Source organism: Schistocerca piceifrons, chromosome 2, assembly GCF_021461385.2.
Source record: "Schistocerca piceifrons isolate TAMUIC-IGC-003096 chromosome 2, iqSchPice1.1, whole genome shotgun sequence".
Classification (NCBI taxonomy): Eukaryota; Metazoa; Arthropoda; class Insecta; order Orthoptera; family Acrididae; genus Schistocerca; species Schistocerca piceifrons.
In genome coordinates this window covers 766353087-766379432 of record NC_060139.1, presented here as the reverse complement: position 1 = coordinate 766379432, position 26346 = coordinate 766353087, and the positions used below count along the sequence as shown (strand labels likewise).

The 26346-nt window shown below is 41.9% G+C and overlaps 1 protein-coding gene across 1 annotated transcript in view; it reads right to left on the bottom strand.

Moving 5' to 3' along the window:
• The window catches only part of LOC124776882 (cysteine-rich motor neuron 1 protein-like), a 47351-nt gene extending 21375 nt beyond the window's left edge, over positions 1 to 25976 (bottom strand). The window contains exons 1-4 of the mRNA XM_047252066.1: positions 25764 to 25976; positions 10227 to 10418; positions 3828 to 4013; positions 1878 to 1991 (exon numbers count right to left, since the gene is read on the bottom strand). Of these exons, the coding sequence (XP_047108022.1) occupies positions 1878 to 1991; positions 3828 to 4013; positions 10227 to 10418; positions 25764 to 25899 (628 nt within the window). The 5' untranslated portion in view covers positions 25900 to 25976. The remainder of the gene's footprint in view (positions 1 to 1877; positions 1992 to 3827; positions 4014 to 10226; positions 10419 to 25763) is intronic.
• Between the last annotated feature and the right edge of the window lie 370 nt (positions 25977 to 26346).

Here is a 26346-nt window from a genome sequence, read left to right as displayed (position 1 = left end):
ATACACATCTTTCTTTTTGATTTTGTTCAGTCTTCAGTAGTCAATGCAAGAAATGCCATGTGCCACTCTTCTTCCTCACAAGGACCACTGGAGAGGACCAAGGACTCTTTGAAGGTTCAGTGATTTCATCTCGCAGCATTTCCTCTGCTTCCTCCCAGGTTATCTATTGCTCTCCTAGTGACACTCTACTTGAGTGCTGGCTAATTGGTGGATGATACCCAGTATTGATCTGGTATTTTACAAGGGGCTGCTTGGTGTATCTTTTCTTCAATCTGAATTTGAGGGCACCAGAAAATTGATACAGAATGGCTACTACTCACAAACACAGTTCCTCAGTGAGGCCAGATCCTGTTGATAGTTCGATAATAGCTTTCTCTGTTGTGTTGTCTGTAGTGGTAGTTGAGTATGATTCTTTGTCAGTGCTGCTAAACTGTTGTTCCTAGACTCGTTTGGCTGTCCCTACACAAATACCTTTAGAGGTGAGTTGTGACTGTTCATGACAGTAATCCAAATTTCCCTCGACTGCACACAATGCTTATAATTGTCACTGGCTTGTAGATTTCTTTTGTGAGGCTGAGTAGCTTTCTTCAATTGACAAAAGCAGTAGTAAAGAATGGGGTGAGTGAAATAAATCAAAGAGAAATTTGGGAAAGGGAATTATAATTCACAGAGGAAAAATAAAACCTTTAAGGTCTGCCGATGATATTTTTATTCTGTCAGAGACTCCAGAAACGTCATGCCAACAGATAGTGAGTTGTGTATTTATATATGGCTAGTGCAAACAGCCATACACAACCATAACAAATGAAGTATGTAGAAAATTGACTAAAAGATAGTGGGTTTGTAACAACTACCTGGTATTGCTGGACACACAAGGTATCTGTATTCAATCATTGTGCCATGAAACTGCAGAAAAGAATATGCAGGTGAGAACACATCTGGGAATGTATCACCATGCAGGTTATCTGCAAGTCACTGCTGTCACAAGACAGGTAAAATACCATTTATTGTTTTCTCAGTTACTTAAAAACTATGCTAATAAATGCTACTACCATTCTTCCATTTAAACTATTACTTACTATCTTCCTTCACCAATACTCTGAGTATTTCCTCTTTTCTGCCTCTTCATTTCCCAGTGTTCATTGGAGTTCTCATTTTCTTTTTGTTTTCCTTCTCTTTTCCTTATTTTACACTATTACCCCTTTGATCATTTTCATCTACCATATTGAGGGACCGATGACCGTAGCAGTCTGGTCCCTTTAATCCCACAAACCAACCAACCATCTACCATATTGTCTCATCACACAGTCTGTTACTCAATCTTTCTTCAGAGCTTTTGTGCAATTAAATTTGTAAATTCTGTTTAACAACCCAGGGATGTGAGTTTTATTTGCTAGATGCTTGAGACAGTATTAACCAATTTGCTGCTAACAAACTTTTCCAGGATGACTTCTCCAAATTAATTTTGCCTTTGTTACCAGAGAAAGTATATCTTCCTCTGAAAAGTCATGTTGCAAAACATCAAACTTTTTGTGCAGCCGAGAGACTCAGGGAGAAATGTGATGTCTTTCAATACAGAAATATTGCTTGTAATATCTCCTTTCCCTGGGGTTTCACTGAAGTATCATTATTTTATGTGTGTCACAGCTTTTTCCCAGTTATTTGGAAAGCAAGAAGTTCATGTTGGTTTCCAAAATACTGGGGAGTGGCATGGTAATCATACATTGTTCTTACACAGAAATGACTCTAACAGACCCTCCTCTGAATTTATTCATTTTCTTTTCTAAATAATAACTGGTATCAATAGGAAGTTTTATTAACATATTCTGCTTTGAGTTTTCTTATCATAAGACTGTTACAATGGCTCTGTAACTTACCTTGTTTGCACTGGCATACGGGACATCCGGTATTATCTCTTTCAAGTCCATTGGGGCAGTACTGCGAACAGTTAAGTGTTGGGCACTGAGATACTTTGTGGGCTTGTTCACCTTCTGAAACAATTCAAGCAATACATTTTTGTGTGATCTATTCAAAAGAAAACAACAAAACAATGAAACAGGTAATGATATCAAATAGTAAAGCATTAAGATGTGGATAAGCAGAGAATAAGTGAGTGAGTGAGTGAGCGTGTGTGTGTGTGTGTGTGTGTGTGTGGCTTATAATCTTAATGTTACTTTTATACACAAATATATAAAGCTAATTTATTGAAATTTTCATCCTATGTATCATTTTTAAGGAAACCACAGTAATTTGAAATAGCACATTTGATACATGTGCTTTAATCATGAATACTTAACAAATTTAAAGACTGTGTTTTCATGTAAGCAGAGCAGATCAGACAAGTTTGATTCCTGACCCACTCGCAAAACTGAATCTTCTGGTATTTAATATTTAAAGATGTGCAGTTTGGACTGTAGGTAGATTCCTTTCAAATCTGTTTAAACAAATATATTACAGACTCATAAAAGAGAAAGCAGTTCATGATTTACTTTAAGAAAAAAGACCATTTCTATACTGCTGAACAGAGCTTGTTTAATCCAGAAAGGCAGATGTGCCTGAGACTGGCCAACTTAACCCAGCAATCACCATGACTAAATAGACATGAGAAGTGCTGTTCTTGGCATACATCAGAAAACAGTGAGTGGATGGAGTTTGATGTGAACAGTTGATTGTGAATCTGGGGAGAAGGTATTATTTCTACATGATATTTGTTCCACTATGAGTGGTTAAAAAGGTGTCTAGCCTTGGATGAGTGACTTGTGTTTGCCAGTGATTTGACTTTGTGAAAGTGTAAGCAACCTATTCGACTACAGAAAAGTATGACTGTACCATTGAGACGTCTTGGAACAATATGTTGCAAGTGATGGGATGGAAAGAACAGTGTCATGTTTACCATTGTAACCTTGACTTTACCATTGATTTAGAGAGTTAGTCTCCTTGTCAAGAGAAAATTCCACATGGTAGACATGTATCTGAAGTGAACAATTTTAGCTTTGTTTATCAGCATTGTTATTAAGCTAGAAATTTGATTAGCTGGATTAGGAAGTACAAATGAACAAAGTTGAACACAACCAATATAAATCTGCCACTCCACAGAGCTATATGAACTGAGCAGTGAGTGCCCTGTAATCAGTCATATATAAATCAAGAAATTAATCTATAAATTAGGAAGTAATACTCATGGCATCATCACCTTCTAGGTGCTACATATTTGTGATTAACAGAGATGGCTACCAAATTTGTCTCTTATCTGGGTTACTTCTCTAAGAAGACAGCATTTTATCATAGATTTAATTACTATTACTTGAAGACTGGATCCTTCTTGACATATTAAATTTGCATATATGGGCAGCAACAGAATAAAGCATCTTGCAAAGTTCAGTAATGCTGCTGTATAAACTAATATAGCACACTGACCAAAATATCTCAAAACTGGTTCTGTGTGATACTTTGCATCCTTTTAGCAGTAAAAAACTACATTAGTTGACACTGTCATGTCTTGTAATATGAAAATGCAGGAATGGGATTTCTTGTTTATCTGCCTGCTCAAATCCTCTTCTATTTGCTGGTGCTCTAGCTTGAAAAATGATTCATTTGAAAGATAGCGAGTTTCCAGCCTTGTTTATGTGCTTTTTATGACTCAATGGTCCTATTATTTGGTGAGTTGTTAATTTTGTTCCTAAATTATTTACCACATCTTGCACATATGCCATTTATGGATGATATGGACCAAAGAATTATTGGTATACTATTTACAATAACACTTTTCAGGTGCCTGGAAAGAGTGTTAATTCAAAGATATTACAATATTAAGTGATCTTCATTACCTTCACAAACGGGGCAGCATTCATTTTCTACATGTTTTGGATTTGAGCATTTTATTTCACACATAAAAGACCAACATTCTTTCTTCCCATCAGTGCAAATGCATGTTGTGCATGGATCCTCTTGCCATTTTTCTCCATCTTTCATGACCATGCTCTTTGAATGAACAACACAGCCAGGTGTGTCAGCTGAAATAAGCAAAATGATGGTATTGGAAACATTATACATAATCATTCACTTGTAAAGACTTGTTATTAACACTTGCAATACCTTCATTGTCAACCATTATGACTTTCAATAAAACTATTTATTTATCATCCATCCTTGACCATTAAATGCAACTGATGTCATCTGTGATGTACATACACACTTACATTTACAATTACATAGATAACACATTTGGTGATACTGTACATCATTACTGTCTACCAAGGTACAAAACTGTTCATCATACAACAAATGATATATGCAATATATTCAGCACTGTAGGAAAATATAGATTGCTACTTACCATACAGAATTCACTTACATAAGATTAAGATTAAATGAAACTATACTGGGTGAGATGGTGCAGTATTTAGAACACTGGACTCGCATTTGGGAGGACAATGGTTCAAACCCACGTCAAATTGCTTCAGGCAAATGCCAGGATGGTTCCTTTGAAAGGGCATGGCTAACTTCCTTCCTCATCCTTCCATAATCTGATGGGACTGATGACCTCGCCGTTTGGTCCCCTCCCGCATACCAACCAACCAACAAATTTGCTTGTTATTGTCGAGAGACCTGAACTATGTGACCCACTGTGTGCCTGTACTGGCAACATGTTAAATAGTTTTACTCCCATGTACACTTTAAGAAAGAGAGACTGACCACAAAGGAATTATCTGAAAGTGATGGAAATCGATAGAGCTGATGTACACGTGCAAACAAACAAATGGTTACAATTTCAGAAGAAACTGTATGATTTATTTAAGAGAAAGAGCTTCACAAGCTGAGCAACTCAATAACACATTGGTCCACCTCTGGCCATTATGCAAACAGTATCCAGCTTGGCAGTGATGATGGAGTTGTTGGATGTCATCCTGAGGGATGTAGTGCCTAATTTTGTCTAATCGGCGCACGCTAAACTCCGCCATAGCCGGTCCCAAGCCTGGTTGAGAAAGGAGGAGGGAGATGACATGGTATTAGTGGCAGAAAGTGAGCGGGCAGTAAATAACATGCTCAAAGATATGTGGAATATGGGATGCAAATAAACACAGCAAAAACAAAGAGTATGGTCATCAGTACAAGATGCAGACTGTCCAATATTAAAATAGGACAATCTACCATTAGCCAAGTAAGTGAATTTAAATATCTTGGAAGCACAATAACTGAAGACTTGAGATGTCACCAGGAGGTGAAAACTCAAATTGCCATAGCGAAAGAGGCATTCAACAGAAAGAGACAAATTAGATAAAGAACTAAGGAAAAGGCTTGGCAAATGTTTTGTCTGGAGTGTGGCACTATATGGGGCAGAAACATGGAGACTGAGATGAGAGGATGAAAAATGGTTAGAAGGATTTGAGATGTGGATGTGGAGGAGAATGGAGAGAATAATCTGGATGGAAAGAGTGAGTAATGAAAGAGTATTGGAAAGGGTTGGTGAGAGACGATGTCTGCTGAAGGTTGTAAGAGAAAGGAAAAAGAACTGGTTGGGATATTCACTGAGAATGGAGTGCTTGTTAGTAGATGCTTTGGAAGGATTGGTTTGTGGGAGAAGACTGAGAGGAAGAAGGAGATACAAGTTAATAGACGACATAAAGGGAGGGGGAAATTATGCAGACCTGAAGAGGATGGCAGAAGACTGGACAGCCTGGAGAACTACCATGTGAAAACCTGCCTTTAGGCAGAACACTGATGATGATGGGGCACGCTAGAACTGGTTGGAGGGCCCTGCCCATTAAGCTCCAAACGTTATCAATTGGGGAAAGACCCGATGACCTTGCTGGCCAAAGTAGGATTTGGCAAACCTGAAGACCAGCAGTAGAAAATCTTGCGTATGAGGGCGGGCATTATCTTGCTGAAATATAAGCCCATGAAGGACAGTAACATGGTGCATAGAATTTCACAGAGGTACCAGTGTTCTGTAAGTGTGCTGTGGATGACAACCAAAGGGATCCTGCTATGAAAAGAAATGGCACCCTAGATCATGTCTTGTAGTTGTCAGGCCATATGGCAGGTGACAGTCAGGTTGGTATCCCACAGTGAGAGCCTCTCCAGACATGTTTTTGGCATGGAGTAGAATTGTCTTCAATGATTTGTTGCACTTCAAATTGATCCTTGATGATCATCAAATATGTGTCTGGAGATGTGCCAGACAGCAGTGGGATACTAACATGACTGTTGCCTGCCATATTGGCTGACAATCAGGAGTGATGGTCTGGGCTGCCATTTCTTGTCATAGTAGGACCTCTTTGGTTGTGATTTGTGACAACTTTACACTACAGCGGTATGTCAACAAAATTCTACACCTCATTTTGTTGCCCTTCATGGCAAGCCGTCATGAGGTTACATTTCAGTAAGTTAATGCACACTTGCAGATGGCAAGAGTCTCTACTGTTTGTCTTCTTGCTCGGCAACCCTACCTTGGCCAGCAAGGTTGACAGATCTTTACCCAGGTAGAGAACATTTGGTGCATAGTGGGCAGGGCCCCCCATACAGATCAGGATTTTGATGATTTAATGCACAACTGTAACCATTTGTCTGTCTGTACATGTGCATCACATCTATCGATTTCCATCCCACTCAGATAATTCCTACATGGTACATCATTTCTTTGGTCTTAGAGTGTATTTGTAACTATCTGGAGTTTTCTTAAGAGATCAATTTGCTGTTTCAGGCGCATGTTAGTTTGATGAACAGATTGTAGTAGTTTGTGACTGTATTGACATTCTTTTTTATGTATAAACAGCTTAGTATAAAGAGGGATGTTACAGTTGGTATTTTTAGTTGTTTTGAAATATGGTCTACAAGGCTCATTATTTCTGAGTCCCCAGATGCATCTGATTGCCTTCTTTTCCTAAATGAGAATTTATTTTGCTTCGGGGGAATTCTCCCATAACAAAATGGTGTATGTTAAGTGGGTGTGGAGAAAGACATAGTATGCACTGAGCAATAGCGTATCACTAACACAAGACCTTAGTTTACCTTACAAATATGTGAACACATGTCAACATAGTAAAGATATAATCGGTATGACTGTTTCATGTTTTGAGTCAAGATGGATCCCAAGAAGTTGAGATGAAGCACAATCATTGCCATATTGGCATCATCTCTAATGCATAAACTAAAGGGAATAGTTACAGGTTTTTTCATGATTAATATGCAATTTGTTGATTTGCAACCAATTACTGGCTGCTCTGAGATCATCCCTACTTTCCTGCTTTAATGCTCCTAAAAGTTTCCCAGCTGTAAAAAAGTGGTGTCATCTGTGTGGAGTGTGGATTTATACAACATAATGCTGGACAAATCATTTACATGTATTATGAAGAGGAAAGGCCCAAACACAGAACCACGCGCCACACCCTGCCTGATGTCCAAGACATTTGACCTCATATAGTTGAATTGCATAATTTGTTTTCTGTCACTCAGATAGGATATGATCAGAGATAGTTCTGAGCCTCTAAAATATTAGCAGTATAGTTTTTCTAGCAGAATTCAATGGCTGACAGAGTCAAATTCCTTGCTGAGATCCTCGAGGATAGTGTTAACAGATAATCTTGATTAAAATGTTAATAGTATAAACAAAACAATATTTTCATCTGCTTTTACTGTTAACAAGCCAGACCGGAAGAAATACTGTGAGTCACTAACAATATTATTCACAGACAGATGTTCACTGATTAGGAACTGTATGCAATATTTCACTACTTTTTGCAGGATGGATACAAGACTGGTTCGGCAGTAATTATTAGGACAAGATTTGTCACCTTTTTTGTGCACAGGAGTAATAACTGTCATTATTAAGGATGAGGGGAAACAGTTGTTGACAAACACCTGGTTTATAAAAGAACATAGTGGATGTGCTATTACATCCATAATTCTTTTCATCACAAAATTGCTGAGACCATAAATGTCTTACAATTTTGAGTAACTTAATTTTTCTGTTGCAGCTGTATTACTGCTTAGTTTTACTTCCTCCAATTTAAAGACAGGAACTACATTTTCAAAATTCTCTAGGTAGAAGTTTCCATGATTTGAGTTTTGGACATTGCCTTGTTTATGGCTATGTTCTGAAGCAGCAGTTTTATTCACATTGCCAGCATTAATGAAGAATATATTGAAATTATCTGATATAATACCAGAGTTACAAGAATTATTTTTGCTAAAGTATTTACTTCTACCCAGATGAGTCTTGACAACAGTCCAAGCTGCTTTACATTTATTTTGGTACTTATTAATGTAATCATCATTCGCCTTGCACTTGACTGATTTAATTTCTGCCATGTAGTTATTCTTCAACCTTATGTAGTTTCTTCTTTCTGCTTCACTTTTCTTTTGTTTCTCATGGGAAATCATGAAGGGAGCCGCTCACTGTTCTGTAACTCAGCTAGAGGACGAATCCTTTAATTCAAGAAAATTTTGATTGTTGTTCAGAGCTCAAAAAACGGCAGCAGAGCTTTTCCACTGCTAACTCAGCATACTGCTGTATAATATGGTAAGAACTTTCTTCAATCTCGTCAATAAACTGGCTCAACTGATGGGATTGAGGGCATGTGATCTTATATAATTAACAGCTGACATGACTGGCTTTAGAACCTGCGGCATAACAGAGCACTTTCGTCACAGAGATGTCTTTTCCTGCTGCCTTTGACACAAGAGCAAAGACATTTTATTTTTTCCATGCTACTACTTCTTAGTATTTTACGTAGTTCTGCTGTCTTAGAAGCACAGACTGTTGAATGGTTTAATGGGGTTTCACTGGTTGTTCTTTCTAAATGTTAGTAAAGAAGCAACAACTGATACAGCATATGAATTTCATTCAGTGTAAACTATGCAAAAGTGATTGGTGATTTACAGTTTCCAGGCTGTTACTATTGGGATACATTTCCTGTCAGATCATTTCTGCAAAATTATACTTACTTTTCCTGAATTTGACAGCTATGACATGATGTAAAATATATTTTTTTGATGAGAGTATATGTAATTGAACACTGCTAAGATGAGCTTCGTATGTTCTCCATAAATCAGTATGATTACAAATTTTGGTGTAGATATGAATGTCTGTTTCTAATTGTTCTCTGATCATCATTTTTGCTTGAGACTGTGGTTCTGTAATGGCAAATTTGAAGGAGCTATGTGCTTGCCTTTAATGTTGTTTAAGATTGAATCCAACAGCTGCAGACAGATGTAAAATATTATTTCTAGTGTTTGGTAATTACAGTTTGGGTGAGCAACAGTTGTATGCTAATGTTGCTTTCACTGGCTATATATACTGTGGCAGATGTCTTTGGCCTTTGAAGAACGACATAAACAGCACATCCAATCAGTATGTTACACAGTTGGGTCATCAAATATCAGTTGTTAGTGTATATTATATAAACAGTTGTGTGTGAGAAGGATTAATTGTATGGCATTGAATACTTACAACAATATTTAAAGGTGCTCTGTAATTAACCAGTGTGTTTGTTGAGGGAGAATTTTGTAGAATAACAAGTATTTATATTTATCAGCAAACTTTATTTATTTTTCTAGTTTGACTATTTCACTACTAGCTGCAAATTCTGGGAAATTAAAGCTAATAGACAGGAGCTAAAAAAAAACAGGAGAGAAGTAATAGTTTTCTTTGGTAACAGTTATCATTTAATAATACTAATATTTATTATTATTTTAATAATAATAATAATAATGATTACGACAAAGACATTTATACACCTCAAATTTATACACATCAAATGATGGTGCATATGTCCAAATTTGTAAATGCAATTACCATCAATAAGTGTGAAATTGGTGACACTTTAGTCTCCTGTTAAACACAAACAAACATTAGAAGGAATACCTACTGTAAGAGGTATCATACTCCCTGGGCCAGCTTAAGGCCCAAGCAACACAAATGTCCACTTGGTGTGTCAAGCTGAGAAGGATGCCTCTAGTGCAAAATTTTTCACAGAGTGTATCACAATTAGTAATGGAAACAACTCATTTACAAGCTCACTTGATTTTTTATTTACTTTTAAATATCTTACCAAGTGCCGAAGGAATGAAGGAATGGCATCTAGAGTGTGAAGGAGATAGGGAACGATAAGTCGCTTCTGTGGAAAAATTGGGGGGGGGGGGGGGGGGGGGGGAGGGAGGGACTATGATACTTATGTCGAAAAATCTTCTCAAACTGGAAAACTGGAACTGCATACTCCACTTACTCAGACAAACTGGACAACATTTTCCTTTTGGTGTGTGCTTCTCAGGGCATGAAGCAGGTATCTCAGGACATACTTCTTTTTCAGTGCAAACAACAATACCATCTTCACATCTGCAGACAGTGCAATCATCCTTTGACCATACTGTGCCATTCTTCTTCCATTCATTATTCCATGAACACTGATAGTTTGTACCTGTAACAGTAAAGAGAAAAGTGCCACACACAAGAACAACATAGCCAGGAAATAAAATATTATGAATAAAACAAAAATAAACAGACAAATCAACAACCAAGTATTTTGCACTGAGAAAACTGTTCACAATAAATGACACCCCCAGGTGGACTGACAAAGGGTTGAACACAGCATACTAAAAAGCCTATATTACATGACACTAGGCTACCGGCAACTATGCTACCGGCCACTGCGCATGCGCGCCGCGCGTTTGCGCAACTCGTTGGTGAAATTAAAGTCTAAACACTTCTCGCTGTGTTCCAACTTTGGCGACACTAGTTGCATGAGTTTTGAGGTTATGTGTGTCCGTAGAATGTAGACAAATTGAAATATGAAGTGGGGGAACGGAGAATAATATTCGCTTTTCGGATATCTATGCTTTGCATAGGCGTTTGTGGGATTTCAGTGATCGACTACAAAAATAAGCAACATATTGCTACTCCTGAGACTGTCATGTGCGATCAGAACATTGATGGTTTGACAGTATCTGAGCTGCAGGGAAAAATTTATTGGGTTAGCAGCACATATACGACTGAATTAAGAAAATGTTGTTGTTGTCTTCAGTGCTGAGACTGGATTGATGCAGCTCTCCATGCTACTCTATCCTGTTCAAGCTTCTTCATCTCCAAGTACTTACTGCAACCTACATCCTTCTGAATCTGCTTAGTGTATTCATCTCTTGGTCTCCCTCTATGATTTTTACCTTCCACGCTGCCCTCCAATGCTAAATTTGTGATCTCTTGATGCCTCAGAACATGTCCTACCAACCGGTCCCTTCTTCTTGTCAAATTGTTCCACAAACTCCTCTTCTCCCCAATTCTATTCAATACCTCCTCATTAGTTATGTGATCTACCCATCTAATCTTCAGCATTCTTCTGTAACACCACATTTCAAAAGCTTCTATTCTCTTCTTGTCCAAACTATTTATCATCTATGTTTCACTTCCATACATGGCTACACTCCATACAAATACTTTCAGGAACGACTTCCTGACACTTAAATCTATACTCGATGTTAACAAATTTCTCTTCTTCAGAAACGCTTTCCTTGCCATTGGCAGTCTACATTTTATATCCTCTCTACTTTGACCATCATCAGTTATTTTGCTCCCCAAATAGCAAAACTCCTTTACTACTTTAAGTGTCTCATTTCCTAATCTAATTCCCTCAGCATCACCCGACTTAATTCGACTACATTCCATTATCCTTGTTTTGCTTTTGTTGATGTTCATCTTATATCCTCCTTTCAAGACACTGTCCATTCCGTTCAACTGCTCTTCCAAGTCCTTTGCTGTCTCTGACAGAATTACAATGTCATCGGCGAACCTCAACGTTTTTATGTCTTTTCCATGGACTTTAATACCTACTCCGAATTTTTCTTTTGTTTCCTTTACTGCTTGCTCAATATACAGATTGAATAACATTGGGGACAGGCTACAAACCTGTCTCACTCCCTTCCCAACCGCTGCTTCCCTTTCATGCCCCTCGACTCTTATAACTGCCATCTGGTTTCTGTACAAATTGTAAATAGCCTTTCGCTCCCTGTTTTTTACCCCTGCCACCTTTAGAATTTGAAAGAGAGTATTCCAGTCACCACTGTCAAAAGCTTTCTCTAAGTCTACAAATGCTAGAAATGTAGGTTTGCCTTTCCTTGATCTATTTTCTAAGATAAGTGGTAGGGTCAGTATTGCCTCACGTGTTCCAATGCTGGGTAAAGGAAAAGAAAAGAAAAAGGAATAAAATCCGCGCAATTATGACGTTCCCTCCCATCTGCGCAGGCCAGAGGCAGGATCGATCATGGGCGGCTTAAACTCAGACACCACCGGGGGGGGGGGGGGGGGGGGGGGGGGCGTGGGCGGTCAGTGGTAGGTGCCCATCTCCAGGCATCCCCCCAACTTAGTAAAGGTCTAACAAAGACCGCCGAAGATAATTAGCAAATAGTGTTCGGTAATGTGCTATGTTTTCGAGAGCTACAAAGGGGGGGGGGGGGGGGGGGAAAGAAAGCGCTAATATCACAACTTTAATTTATTTCCTTTTGTGTTTCTATGCGCCGCTTGCTTGCGTGTGCGATGTTGCCGGACCTCTGAACAGGATTTCCACTTCATTGTTCATCTTTGCAGTGTTTACATCGCGGCTTCCTGTCAGATAGGAAACAATCGTCCTCCCATTTGTTGTTAGGTATTCGTGTGGGACAGTGCTCGTAACATAATTAGTTCCCTTGTGCTTGTGTGAAACCAAGCATCATTTACGGAGTTGTCAAAAGTCTAACGTGATCAGTGTGCGTGCTTCCTTTGGGGCCGAAAGAGAACAGGGCGCGAGCAGTCCCGCATCACAGTCAGTAAAGAGAACTTCTGAATGTCTCGGTATTAGTGAAAGTACAGCGAAGCGAATTGCGAGAAAATGTGGAGATACTTCATGTGTTGTATCACCAAAAACGAGTTCTGACAGGCTGCAGAAGTTTGTATTTGACGAGTTTACACAAGGAGTCATAAGAAGAAAAATCCACGACTTCTTTGTGGAAAACGATTTCGAACAGTGGGAGCCTTGCTAGAGAAGTCGAAGAAGTGGTAGATTTTCCTGATATAAGTGAAACAACCCTTTGGCGTGCTGTTCGAAAATTGGGCTTCAGATAGAATGGACTATTTAATACACTGACGAGAGTTGGTATGGTGCAAATCGTTCCAGAAAGTTTTGTTGACAGGAACAAAAAAAATGCCTTACTCATCAGAAAATGTGTACGCTTATCACAGAACAAGCGTTCAAGAGTGGAATGGCTGGAGAGAAGGAATTTAAACACCGTTCGGTTCTGGGAAAAGGATTATAATGTGCCGCGAAGGGAGCGAAGATGGATTCGTGCAAAACGCTGGCTTATGTTTTAGTGGACAAAAAGGAGTTGCAGATTGTCATTCTGAAATGAATTCTACACAATACGAAGAGTTGTTTAGGAGCGTTCTCGAAAAATTACCAAAAAGATCTGCCATTTTTAAATCAGGCTCCATATCACACGATAATAAATCCAGTATCACGAAATCCATCTACGAAATGGAGAATAGATTGTACTGGATGGTTGGAAGGCAATACTATAGAGCTTCCATCTCATACCACATCACATGAGGAATTTACTAAAGCTGGCCGAATGGAACACGCGCGACCGCACTTCAGGGCGCAGGAATACCTTTAGAAAAGTATATTACGATCAGTGAACAAGGAAATTAAACTTCTGTGGTTGTTTGTGGCGCACTGCGAATTGAAAGCCACTGAACTTATCTGGACAATTATGAAGAACGGAAAGGGTTATGCACGAAGAGCCCACTGTCTTAACGTAGCAGTAGAACCGATGCTGATCCCAGTAGACGGCTGCAATAGCAGCAGGGAGACGCGATTAAGGGCGGTTTTATTTAAGTCATCATTGTTTGCTGCAGAATTTATTCGAGCTAATCGACTTTTCCATTTACTATTGAAATGTGCTATACATATGTTCATTTATTATGAGCTGCCTGCACATCGAGCATTTATTTGCAATTTATCATGTTATTTCCCTCTACTCGCAACAAAAACTGAACACGGCAATGCTGTAATGGAATGTCACAACGAAGTTGTTCGCTGATGAGCAGGCGCTTATGGCGCTTCACGACAGTGGCGGCGCGCTGGTGTGACAACTATGCTCCACCAGTCTCGCATACGTTGCAGCTACGAAAACAATTGCTTTACAAATTCTTAAGCAACAAACAAGCGGAGTATTATTATTAAAGACATTTGATGTATCCAACAGAAGTTCAAGCTTAACACCAGTGCCTTCTCCGTCGCAATAGCTACAACGGTAGGCTCAATCGCAGCGTCTTGCGTTTGACATTATAGCGATGAAACGAGTTATCAGAAATATAATGAAAATCCTCCTGTAAATAGAGCAAGGCTGCATCTTTAAACTGTGCAAACGAAATTTTTCTCCTAATTACGCTCTGATTTTTATGCGTCCTTAAAAATTGACACAAGCCGAAAAAAAGCTATAAAAAGCACTCTTCAATATTTCCCCGTATGTTGCCCCCATTTCAGGTAAGATGTAATATTCATACACTAAATAAAATGCCATTCCGGCATGGAGAGACGTCTACAGACGTTAAAGTAACCTCTGGCGTGCCACAGGGGAGTGTTATGGGACCATTGTTTTTCACAATATATATAAATGACCTAGTAGATAGTGTCGGAAGTTCCTTGCGGCTTTTCGCAGATGATGCTGTAGTATACAGAGAAATTGCAGCATTAGAAAATTGCAGCGAAATGCAGGAAGATCTGCAGCGGATAGGCACTTGGTGCAGGGAGTGGCAACTGACCCTTAACCTAGACAAATGTTGTGGTGTCACCGCCAGACACCACACTTGCTAGGTGGTAGTTTAAATCGGCCGCGGTCCATGTAGTACATGTCGGACCCGCGTGTCGCCACTGTGATCGCAGACCTAGCGCCACCACCAAGGCAGGTCTCGTGATACGAGAGTGGATTCGACCCCAGTTGTACGAGAACCAAGCTACCGCCCAGTTGTACGCGAACCTAGCTATCGCCCAGTTGTACGAAGCCTTTCTCTCTCATTAGCCGAGAGACAGAATAGCCATCTAAGTTAATGGCTACGAACTAGCAAGGAGCCATTTGTATCAGTGCCTATAGCTTCGAGTATTCCAGAGAGATGTATTCCGAGGAATCAATAAAAGTTAAGTAAAAAGCATCTACATACTTTTCTTCTTATTCATTTATAAGTTCTCATGTTCCAGACTTCACGCCCGTCTGCTTTATGCCGTGCGTGCACTATCGGCCACAGCGTTAGTCTAGCTTTCTTTTTCAGCAATCAACTCCACGGTGTCGGTCCAGCTACCGACACTACAATTATTGGCGACGAGGGAAAAGGACCTTTTTCTGATTGCTTACATTTATTTCTGATTGCTTACATTTATTTGTGTCATGGCTTCGCCACATTCTCCAGATGTACTGTCCGAATTTTATCGCTTGCAGAATCAGCAGACGCAGGCGTTACTGGATGCCCTTGGACAGCTCGTCCAGGGTCAACGTGCGCTGCACACCGCTCCCGCAGCCACAACCTGCCGTTGCACCGCCTTTTAGGCACTACGACCCGAACCAAGAGACCTGGCAAGAGTGGTCTCGTCAGTTCGCCTTTCACCTTGCTGCCTACAGAATTCAAGGTAATGAGCGGCAGCCGTTTTTGCTTTCTTGTGTCGGTGTGTCCACATACCGTGTGATAGTGAAATTGTTTCCCCGACGCGACGTAGCAACTCTGTCCTACGAGGAAATTTTGTCTGCATTAGATGCCTATTTCAAAGAAACAGTTAATGTGGTTGCAAAACGGTATACGTTTTTTCGTACAAAACGTACGGCCGGTCAAACTAATAGGGAGTGGGTAGCAACATTGCAAGGACTTACTAGGGACTGTGCCTTTGAATGTGACTGTGGTCTTTCTTATTCAGATACAATGGTGCGTGATGCAATTGCACAGAACGTTTCTGATGTTCGCATACGGGAGCAAATTTTGAAACTAGTTAATCCCTCCCTTCAACAAGTGATAGACATATTGGATAGACAGGACACACTTGACTGTGCTCAGGACTCTTTTGAAACTTCGCCAGCAGTGTGTAACATTAACCGGCCCGCTGGACGCGCTGCGCGGCCCGGTACCCGGGCCTCGCGCACGGACGCACAGCGACCGCCGCGTGCTAAGCCAGGTGTGCCGCGCCAGCCCACAAATGTAGTGAAATCATGCCCGCGGTGTGCTACTAGACATTCGCGTGAACATTGCCCGTCGCGCCAAGCTATTTGCTTTTTCTGCAATAAGAAAGGACATGTTCAAAGTGTTTGCCAGAAAAAGCTCAGATCAGACAATCACAATCATTCCAGGCCCTTTGCTTCGCGCCGGAATCGAACCAAGGACACTCAGGCTCGTGGACCTTCGCCTATGGACATTCATGTCGTTAATTCCATTTCGTCCAGTGACACTTTCTCTAACAGTAACTGTGTTCGTCCCACAAAAACTGTGCGTCGACGTCGCCGGAAATCACGTCAATTAGCAAGTGATTCTGTACCAGTGTCTGTTCCAATTGCACAAAACAGTCGCTCTTGTCGTCAGCAGAACAATAAACTTTTTGTGGACTTAGACTTTGACGGCCAAGTGATACCATTCCAGCTCGATACCGGAGCTGCAGTTTCATTGCTCAATCACGACACATACAAACAACTGGGCGCACCTCCGTTGCGTGCCGCAAATGTTAAGCTAACTACATATTCCGGACAGAAAATTCCTGTGTTAGGACAGTGCAGCCTTCTTGCAACATTCAAGGGACAAACAAAACTTGTGTCATTTTACGTTCTTCGTTCTTCTTCTGCAGTGAATTTGTTTGGTCTAGATTTATTTAAGTTGTTTAACATGTCTATTGTAAATCAGGTCCTATCCGTGAATCAGACTGTGCCTTCAGACAGTGTTTCCCGGCTGTGTGACGAATTTGCAGACATTTTTGCACCGGGCTTAGGTTGCGCTAAAAACTATGAAGCACATTTAGAACTGAAGGTAAACGCGCAACCGAAATTTTTCAGGGCGCGCAATGTTCCCCACGCATTGCGTGATGAGGTCGCAAGAACGTTACACGATCTCGAATCACAGGGTGTAATTGAACGTGTGCAAGCTTCTCTCTGGGCCTCACCCTTAGTAATTTTGCCAAAACCTTCCGGAAAATTGAGACTTTGCGTGGACTTCAAGGCCACAGTGAATCCACAGCTAGTGACTGCTACTTTTCCTTTGCCCCGCCCGGAAGATCTTTTTGCTAAACTGTGCCCGGGAAAATATTTTTCAAAGTTGGACCTAGCCGATGCGTACTTGCAAATACCGGTGGACGACGAACCCCAGCGCGTATTGGTGGTTAACACGCATCTTGGATTGTACCGCTTCAAAAGACTGCCGTTCGGGTGTGCATCCGCCCCTGCCTTGTTTCAGCAATATTTACAAACTGTTTGTGCGTCGGTCCCTACTGCAGCAAACTATCTGGACGATATAGTGATCTCCGGACAGACAGAAGAAGATCATCTTGCGAATTTACGAACGTTATTTCAGGTCTTGCGGCAAAATGGTCTTCGCTTGAGGAAGGACAAATGTGTGTTTTTTGCTCGTGACTTACCATACCTGGGACATGTCATTAATGCCCAAGGCATACATCCGAGTCCAGAGCACCTCCGTGCCATACAAGAATTGCCTTCCCCTCAAAATCTGAAACAGCTACAGAGTGTGTTGGGTAAAATTAACTATTATCATAAATATGTGCGCAATGCCTCTTCCATTTCAGCTCCGCTTCATCGCTTACGCCGTAAAGGTGTTCCGTTCGTCTGGACGACGGAATGTGAACGCGCCTTTCGCCAGTTGAAATCGGCGTTGCTTTCTAATACTTGCCTTACGCCTTTCGATCCCCAGAAACCCCTTTTGTTGATGGTAGATGCATCGGATTTCGGGATCGGTGCTGTGCTTGCGCACAAAGTTGGCTCCCATGATCGCCCTATTGCCTTTGCGTCCAAATTGCTCTCGTCTGCGCAAAGAAATTATTCACAGATAGAGAAAGAAGCGTTGGCTCTCGTGTTTGGTGTTACTAAGTTCCATGATTTCTTGTATGGTCGTCACTTTACCATCATCACAGACCACAAACCTTTGACATCGCTTTTTCATCCGACCAAGCCGGTACCTCCACGTACAGCGCAGAAATTCATTCGCTGGTCTATTTTCCTCTCGCAGTACCGCTACGATATCTTGTATCGGTCCACTGCTAAGCACGGAAACGCCGATGCGTTGTCCCGTTTGCCTGTTGCTGAGGCTAAAGCATTCGATTCTTCCGAACTTGCTTGCATGTTCATTGATTCGGAAACCGATGAAGTGGTCGAATCGTTTCCGATTGATTTTCGTCGTGTCGCTACAGCCACAGCTGCTGACCCTGTCCTTGCTACTGTTTTACGTTTTGTTGCTACGCAATGGCCTTTGTCAAAGTCTCGGATCGAGGATCCGTTGGTTCGCCGATTTTTTGCTCACAAGGAGAGACTTTTTGTTCGACGTGGTGTTTTGTTGTTGCGTTCTGATAATGATCAGTCCAGAGTCGTGGTCCCACGTTCGTTACAGTCCTCTGTTTTACGGCTTCTTCACCAAGGACATTGGGGTATAGTGCGAACGAAACAACTTGCTCGTCAGCACTGTACTTGGTTCGGAATCGATGCTGCGATTACGAATATGTGTTCTTCGTGCCCGGCGTGTGCCGAACAACAGTCCGCACCGCCGCGGAAAGTCTTTGCGTGGCCAAAAGCCACTTCCCCTTGGCAACGCTTGCACGTTGATTTTGCTGGTCCATTCTGGAATGCTCGATGGTTGGTTCTGGTCGACGCCTTCAGTAATTTTCCTTTTGTTGTCCGGATGTCTTCCACGACGTCCTCCGCCACCATCAAAGCGTTGTCTGCTATCTTTTGCATTTAAGGTCTTCCGCAGACTATTGTTTCCGACAATGGCCCACAATTCATGTCCGCAGAATTTCAGTCTTTCTGCCAGGCCAATGGTATTCAACATCTGACATCCGCGCCGTTTTCGCCTCAGTCCAACGGTGCCGCTGAACGATTGGTCCGGACTTTCAAGTCACAGATGTTGAAATTGAAAGAGTCGCATTCTCGGGAGGACGCATTGTTGCTCTTTTTGTCTTCGTCTCGCTCTCAGCCCCGAGATGGTCGCTCGCCGGCTGAGTTGCTCCACGGTCGTCCTCATCGCACCTTGATGTCTTTGCTGCATCCGCCGCATCAGGTTCCTGCGCAGCGGCAGACTCCTGCTTTTGCTCCAGGCGACGTTGTATTTTATCGCAACTATCGAGGTTCACGGCGTTGGCTCGCAGGGCGCATTCTTCGCTGCCTCGGCCGCGCGATGTATTTGGTTTTGGGGGCCTCTGGTGAGGTGCGTCGGCATCTCAATCAGCTGCGCCTCTGTCGTCGCTCGGGTTCTGCCGCTCCCCGTCTGCTTTCAGCGACGGTGCCGTCCGGTCAGCGCCCTGGGGACCCATCTACTGGCTCGCCTCATCCCCAGGTGTTACCGACGATGCCTTCCATTTTGCCCGATGGCGACGCGCCGCCGCCGCCGCCGCCGCAGCAGCAGCAGCAGCCGCCGCCGCCGCCGCCGCCGCTTGTTCTCCCGCCGGCGCCGACCGCATTCGACGCTTCGTTGCCGCCGCCAGGCGCCTCCCAGGGTCACGCGCCGCCGATCGCTTCCCGTGACCAGCTGTCCGCCGCCATGGAACTCCCGCCCGCTCCGGACCACGTGACGTCATCGCGCGTCGGCTACCCCGACGCAATGGAGGTCGACACTTCGGCCCCTCATGTTTCTTTACGGGCGCATACACCACATGTTGACGTGCACCCTGGACTAGTTTTGCAGGCGTTTCCTAGCTCCCCTCGGACCGGATGGCCGGGTGCGGGTGGCACAGCCTCGCCTGTTGTTAGGCTCCCCACCTCATCGCATACGTCAACATGTGGTCCTCCCCACGGCGGGCGGAAGCCTTATTACACGACCGTTCGCCGATTTGCGGGGGAGGAATGTGGTGTCACCGCCAGACACCACACTTGCTAGGTGGTAGTTTAAATCGGCCGCGGTCCATGTAGTACATGTCGGACCCGCGTGTCGCCACTGTGATCGCAGACCTAGCGCCACCACCAAGGCAGGTCTCGTGATACGAGAGTGGATTCGACCCCAGTTGTACGAGAACCAAGCTACCGCCCAGTTGTACGCGAACCTAGCTATCGCCCAGTTGTACGAAGCCTTTCTCTCTCATTAGCCGAGAGACAGAATAGCCATCTAAGTTAATGGCTACGAACTAGCAAGGAGCCATTTGTATCAGTGCCTATAGCTTCGAGTATTCCAGAGAGATGTATTCCGAGGAATCAATAAAAGTTAAGTAAAAAGCATCTACATACTTTTCTTCTTATTCATTTATAAGTTCTCATGTTCCAGACTTCACGCCCGTCTGCTTTATGCCGTGCGTGCACTATCGGCCACAGCGTTAGTCTAGCTTTCTTTTTCAGCAATCAACTCCACGGTGTCGGTCCAGCTACCGACACTACAAATGTAATGTATTGCGAATACATAGAAAGAAGGATCCTTTATTGTATGATTATGTGATAGCGGAGCAAACACTGGTAGCAGTTACTTCTGGAAAATATCTGGGAGTATGCGTACGGAACGATTTGAAGTGGAATGATCATATAAAATTAATTGTTGGTAAGGCGGGTGCAAGGTTTAGATTTATTGGGAGAGTCCTTAGAAAAGGTAGTCCATCAACAAAGGAGGTGGCTTACGAAACACTCGTTCGACCTATACTTGAGTACTGCTCATCAGTGTGGGATCCGTATCAGGTCAGGTTGACAGAGGAGATCCAAAGAAGAGCGGCGCGTTTCGTCACAGGGTTATTTGGTAAGAGTGATAGCATTACGGAGATGTTTAGCAAAAGCAAGTGGCAGACTCTGCAAGAGAGGCGCTCTGCATCGCGGTGTAACTTGCTGTCCAGGTTTCGAAAGGGTGCGTTTCTGGATGAGATATCGAATATATTGCTTCCCCCTGCTTACACCCCGCGAGAAGATCACGAATGTAAAATTAGAGAGATTCGAGCGCGCACGGAGGCTTTCCGGCAGTCGTTCTTCCCTCGAACCATACGCGACTGGAACAGGAAAGGGAGGTAATGACAGTGGCAAGTAAAGTGCCCTCCGCCACACACTGCTGGGTGGCTTCCGGAGTATAAATGTAGATCTAGATCTGTAGTAGGTACAACGCACCGATGTTCGTAATGCAGTGTTCCCAGAATATGTGCTAAACGTCAGTGGTCAGTTATTATGAAACAGACAATAGGCAATACAATTCCCTGCAACACATGACGAAGGCGGCTGTCTCCACGGTCCAGGAAACTGATTATCAGGTGAGATCCTGTCTATCTACTGATAGGGAAACAGTGACAGTAGATTTCATTTACACCCTATCAAGCAACCAAACGCCAGCATCTACACACCTATCAGATTAGATATCTGCACACCTTTCAGATTAGACTTTGGGCTAACTGGTATAATGGTAACTTTGTGACATGTTATGTGAAACACACTTAATCGCGATGAACAATACCAAACGTAACACTGGACTATGACTCAGCAAATTATTAAGGGGTCATTGCACTAGAATGTTTAGCTTAATGTCTTCATAAAAAAAACTCTTAACAAATACTGTGCATTAAAACTGAATTTAAATGAGGATAGAAAATGCTATTTAATTCATATAATAAAGTTCATATTGATCATGTAGTGTGCTATGGTAACAGCGTAAGGTACTTCTCTTTGGAAACATTGGTGGGTTGCGTTATCGTACAGTTGGTGTCTCTGTGCCAGTAACGTACCCTGCAGTCATGTCAATCTATTTACTGAAGGTACCATCTTATTATTTGTTGATGTAAGGATGATTTGTCTGCCTGGCCACCATTTACTCAGAAACTCACACATACATTTTTTTTACTCAAAATTATTATTCTTAAAGACATTGCTACCATTTAGAATGCAGTGTGGAATGGTGTGATGGAATTAAGATATACTTCCACTGAGATAAATGAATTCTTTACAGACGGATGGAAATAGTGGTAGAAGCCGACCTTGGGGAAGATCAGTTTGGATTCCGTAGAAATGTTGGAACACGTGAGGCAATGCTGACCCTACCACTTATCTTAGAAGATAGATTAAGGAAAGGCAAATCTAAGTTTCTAGCATTTGTAGGCTTAGAGAAAGCTTTTGACAATGTTAACTGGAATAGTCTCTTCCAAATTCTGAAGATGGCAGGCGACAAATACAGGGAGCGAACGGCTATTTACAATTTTTACAGAAACCAGATGGCAGCCAAGGGGTATGAAAGGGAAGTATTGGTTGGGAAAGGAGCGAGACAGGGTTGTAGCCAATCCCCGATGTCATTCATCTATACATTGAGCAAATAGTCGTAAAGGAAACAAAAGAAAAGTTTGGACTAGGAATTAAAATCCATGGAGAAGAAATAAAAACTTTGAGGTCTGCTGACAACATTGTAATTCTGTCAGAGACAGCAAAGGACCTGGAAGAACTGTTGAACGGAATGGATAGTGTCTTGAAAGGAGACTATAAGATGAACATCAACAAAAGCAAAACGAGGATAATGGAATGTAGTCTAACTAAATCAGGTGATGCTTAGGGAATTGTATTAGGGAATGAGACACTTAAATTAGTAGATAAGTTTTGCTATTTGGGGAGAAAAATAACTGGTGATGGTCAAAGTAGGGAGGATATAAAATGTAGACTGGCAATGGCAAGAAAAGCGTTTCTGAAGAAGAGAAATTTGTTAACATTGAGTGTAGACTTAAGTGTCAGGAAGTCTTTTCTCAAAGTATTTGTATGGAATGTAGCAATGTATGGATGTGAAAGGTGGACGATAAATAGCTTAGACAAGAAGAGAATAGAAGCTTTCGAAATGTGGTGCTGCAGGAGAATGTTGAAGATTAGATGGGTAGATCGTGTGTAACTAATGAAGTACTGAGCAGAATTGGGGAGAAGAGGAATTTGTGGCACAACTTGTCTAGAAGAAGAGATCGGTTGGTAGGACATGTTCTGAAGCATCAAGGGATCACCAATTTAGTGTTGGAGGGCAGCGTGGAGGGAAAAAATCGTAGAGGGAGACTAAGAGATGAATACACTAAGCAGATTCAAAAGGGTGTAGGGTGCAGAAATTTCTTGGAAATGAAGAAACTTGCACAGGATAGAGTAGCGTGGAGAGCTGCATCAAACCAGTCTCTGGACTGAAGACCAAAACAACAGGTTTTATATTTCATACCAAGTATTTGTGAAGGGAAAAATGACAGACATAATGAATGTGCCTGATGCATTCTAATGTTTTGTGATATATAACAAAATGAAGTATAACATCTGCTAACGGCAAACACTGTACAGCACTACATATTTGATGAGTATGTGCCAAGCAAGATCGTAAGAGATGGAAAAGAGCCACCGTGGCGTTCAATGAATTCGAAAGTAAAGTTCTATGTACTGATTTGGCAGAAAATCCTAAGAAATTTTGGTCTTATGTCAAAGCGGTAGGTGGATCAAAACAAAATGTCCAGACACTCTGTGACCAAAAAGGTACTGAAACAGAGGATGACAGACTAAAGGCCGAAATACTAAATGTCTTTTTCCAAAGCTGTTTCACAGAGGAAGACTGCACTGTAGTTCCTTCTCTAGATTGTCGCACAGATGAAAAAATGATAGATATCGAAGTAGACGACAGAGGGATAGAGAAACAATTAAAATCGCTCAAAAGAGGAGAGGCCGTTGGACCTGATGGGACACCAGTTCGATTTTACACAGAGTACGCGAAGGAACTTGCCCCCCTTCTTGCGGCGGTGTACCGTAGGTCTCTAGAAGAGCGTAGCGTTGCTAAGGATTGGAAAAGGGCACAGGTCATCCCCGTTTTCAAGAAGGGACGTCGAACATATGTGCAGAACTATAGACCTATATCTCTAACGTCGATCAGTTGTAGAGTTTTGCAACACGTACTATGTTCGAGTATAATGACTTTCTGGAGACTAGAAATCTACTCTGTAGGAATCAGCATGGGTTTCGAAAAAGACGATCGTGTGAAACCCAGCTAGCGCTATCCGTCCACGAGACTCATAGGGCCATAGACACCGGTTCCCAGGTAGATGCCGTGTTTCTTGACTTCCGCAAGGCGTTCGATACAGTTCCCCACAGTCGTTTAATGAACAAAGTAAGAGCATATGAACTATCAGACCAATTGTGTGATTGGATTGAAGAGTTACTAGATAACAGAACGCAGCATGTCATTCTCAATGGAGAGAAGTCTTCTGAAGTAAGAGTGATTTCAGGTGTGCCGCAGGAGAGTGTCGTAGGACCGTTGCTATTCACAATATACATAAATGACCTTGTGGATGACATCGGAAGTTCACTGAGGCTTTTTGCGGATGATGCTGTAGTATATAGAGAGGTTGTAACAATGGAAAATTGTACTGAAATACAGGAGGATCTGCAACGAATTGACGCATGGTGCAGGGAATGGCAATTGAATCTCAATGTAGACAAGTATAATGTGCTGCGAATACATAGAAAGAAAGACCCTTTATTATTTAGCTACAATATAGCAGGTCAGCAACTGGAAGCAGTTAATTCCATAAATTATCTGTGAATACGCATTAGGAGTGATTTAAAATGGAATGATCATATAAAGTTGATCGTCGGTAAAGCAGATGCCAGACTGAGATTCATTGGAAGAATCCTAAGGAAATGCAATCCGAAAACAAAGGAAGTAGGTTACAGTACACTTGTTCGCCCACTGCTTGAATACTGCTCACCAGTGTGGGATCCGTACCAGATAAGGTTGATAGAAGAGATAGAAAAGATCCAACGGAGAGCAGCGCGCTTCGTTACAGGATCATTTAGTAATCGCGAAAGCGTTACGGAGATGATAGATAAACTCCAGTGGAAGACTCTGCAGGAGAGACGCTCGGTAGCTCGGTACGGGCTTTTGCTGAAGTTTCGAGAACACACCTTCACCGAGGAGTCAAGCTGTATATTGCTCCCTCCTACGTATATCTCGCGAAGAGACCATGAGGATAAAATCAGAGAGATTAGAGCCCACACAGAGGCATACCGACATTCCTTCTTTGCGCGAACAATACGAGACTGGAATAGAAGGGAGAACCGATAGAGGTACTCAAGGTATCCTCCGCCACACACCGTCAGGTGGCTTGCGGAGTATGGATGTAGATGTAGATGTAGATTTGAATATATACGTGGGTTATTTCAGTTATGATTATACGAAACATGTTCACTGTATCTGTGTTTCACTTCTCCCATTGTCAATGCTTGGTATAAAGTATAAGAATATAGAACCATATATTGCAAAGAAGGTATACCTTACTCCCACTACACCACTCTACACTGCTAGACAATCAGTGTGTAACACATAACTTTCTTCCAGCATTACTCAGACTCCACTCCAGGAAAAGTTGCATGGGTAATGCATGTATGTGTCTTCCCACTGGTAGGGTTTCACTGTTGATTGAGCATTAAAGCTGATAATAAAATGTGCTGATAATGGAGTTCTACACACACACACACACACATACACACACACACACACACACACACACACACACACACACACACACATTATCTTCACTGCTTTATGAAATCCAATTAAAAATATTTTAGATTTTGCTAAGAACACGTACTTTCAGTAGCAGGGCATTCAAACACATCACAGCAGTCTCCAGGAAGTCCAGCTGCCTTGTGGAGAAGCTGTGCTTCTCGTCCATCACATGTTGGCTGTGTGCAGTTCTCTAGATCACACAGGCATGTCACATTCATTTCATCTGTACTAAGGATAGAGTCTGCAGGGCAATCTATTTCTGCACAGTTTCCATCGCTGCATCCATCAATGGAATCTATAACAAAAAGTTGAAAACATATTATGTAAATACATTCAACTAAATTTCAGCAACTTCTTTAATAGAATGTGTGTGCATTGCCATAACAGAAGAGTAAAATAGATTTGTGTGAAAAAAATATAATGAAGCATATTTATGCTTAAGGAAAAACAGTTCCATCAGTCTGCCCATGTCTGTCTCTTAATGAAAGTAATAAAATTAAAAAAAAAAGATTAGCATCCATACTATTCAGCATCATCTGCATTTGAGGAAATATTTTCTTATTTTGAATAATAAATTTTTATGTTGCAGTTAAGATTTAGAAACAAGCATTTGCAATAACATATAGGAGCATGTGTAACAATATATTTGGCACTGTTAAACTAGT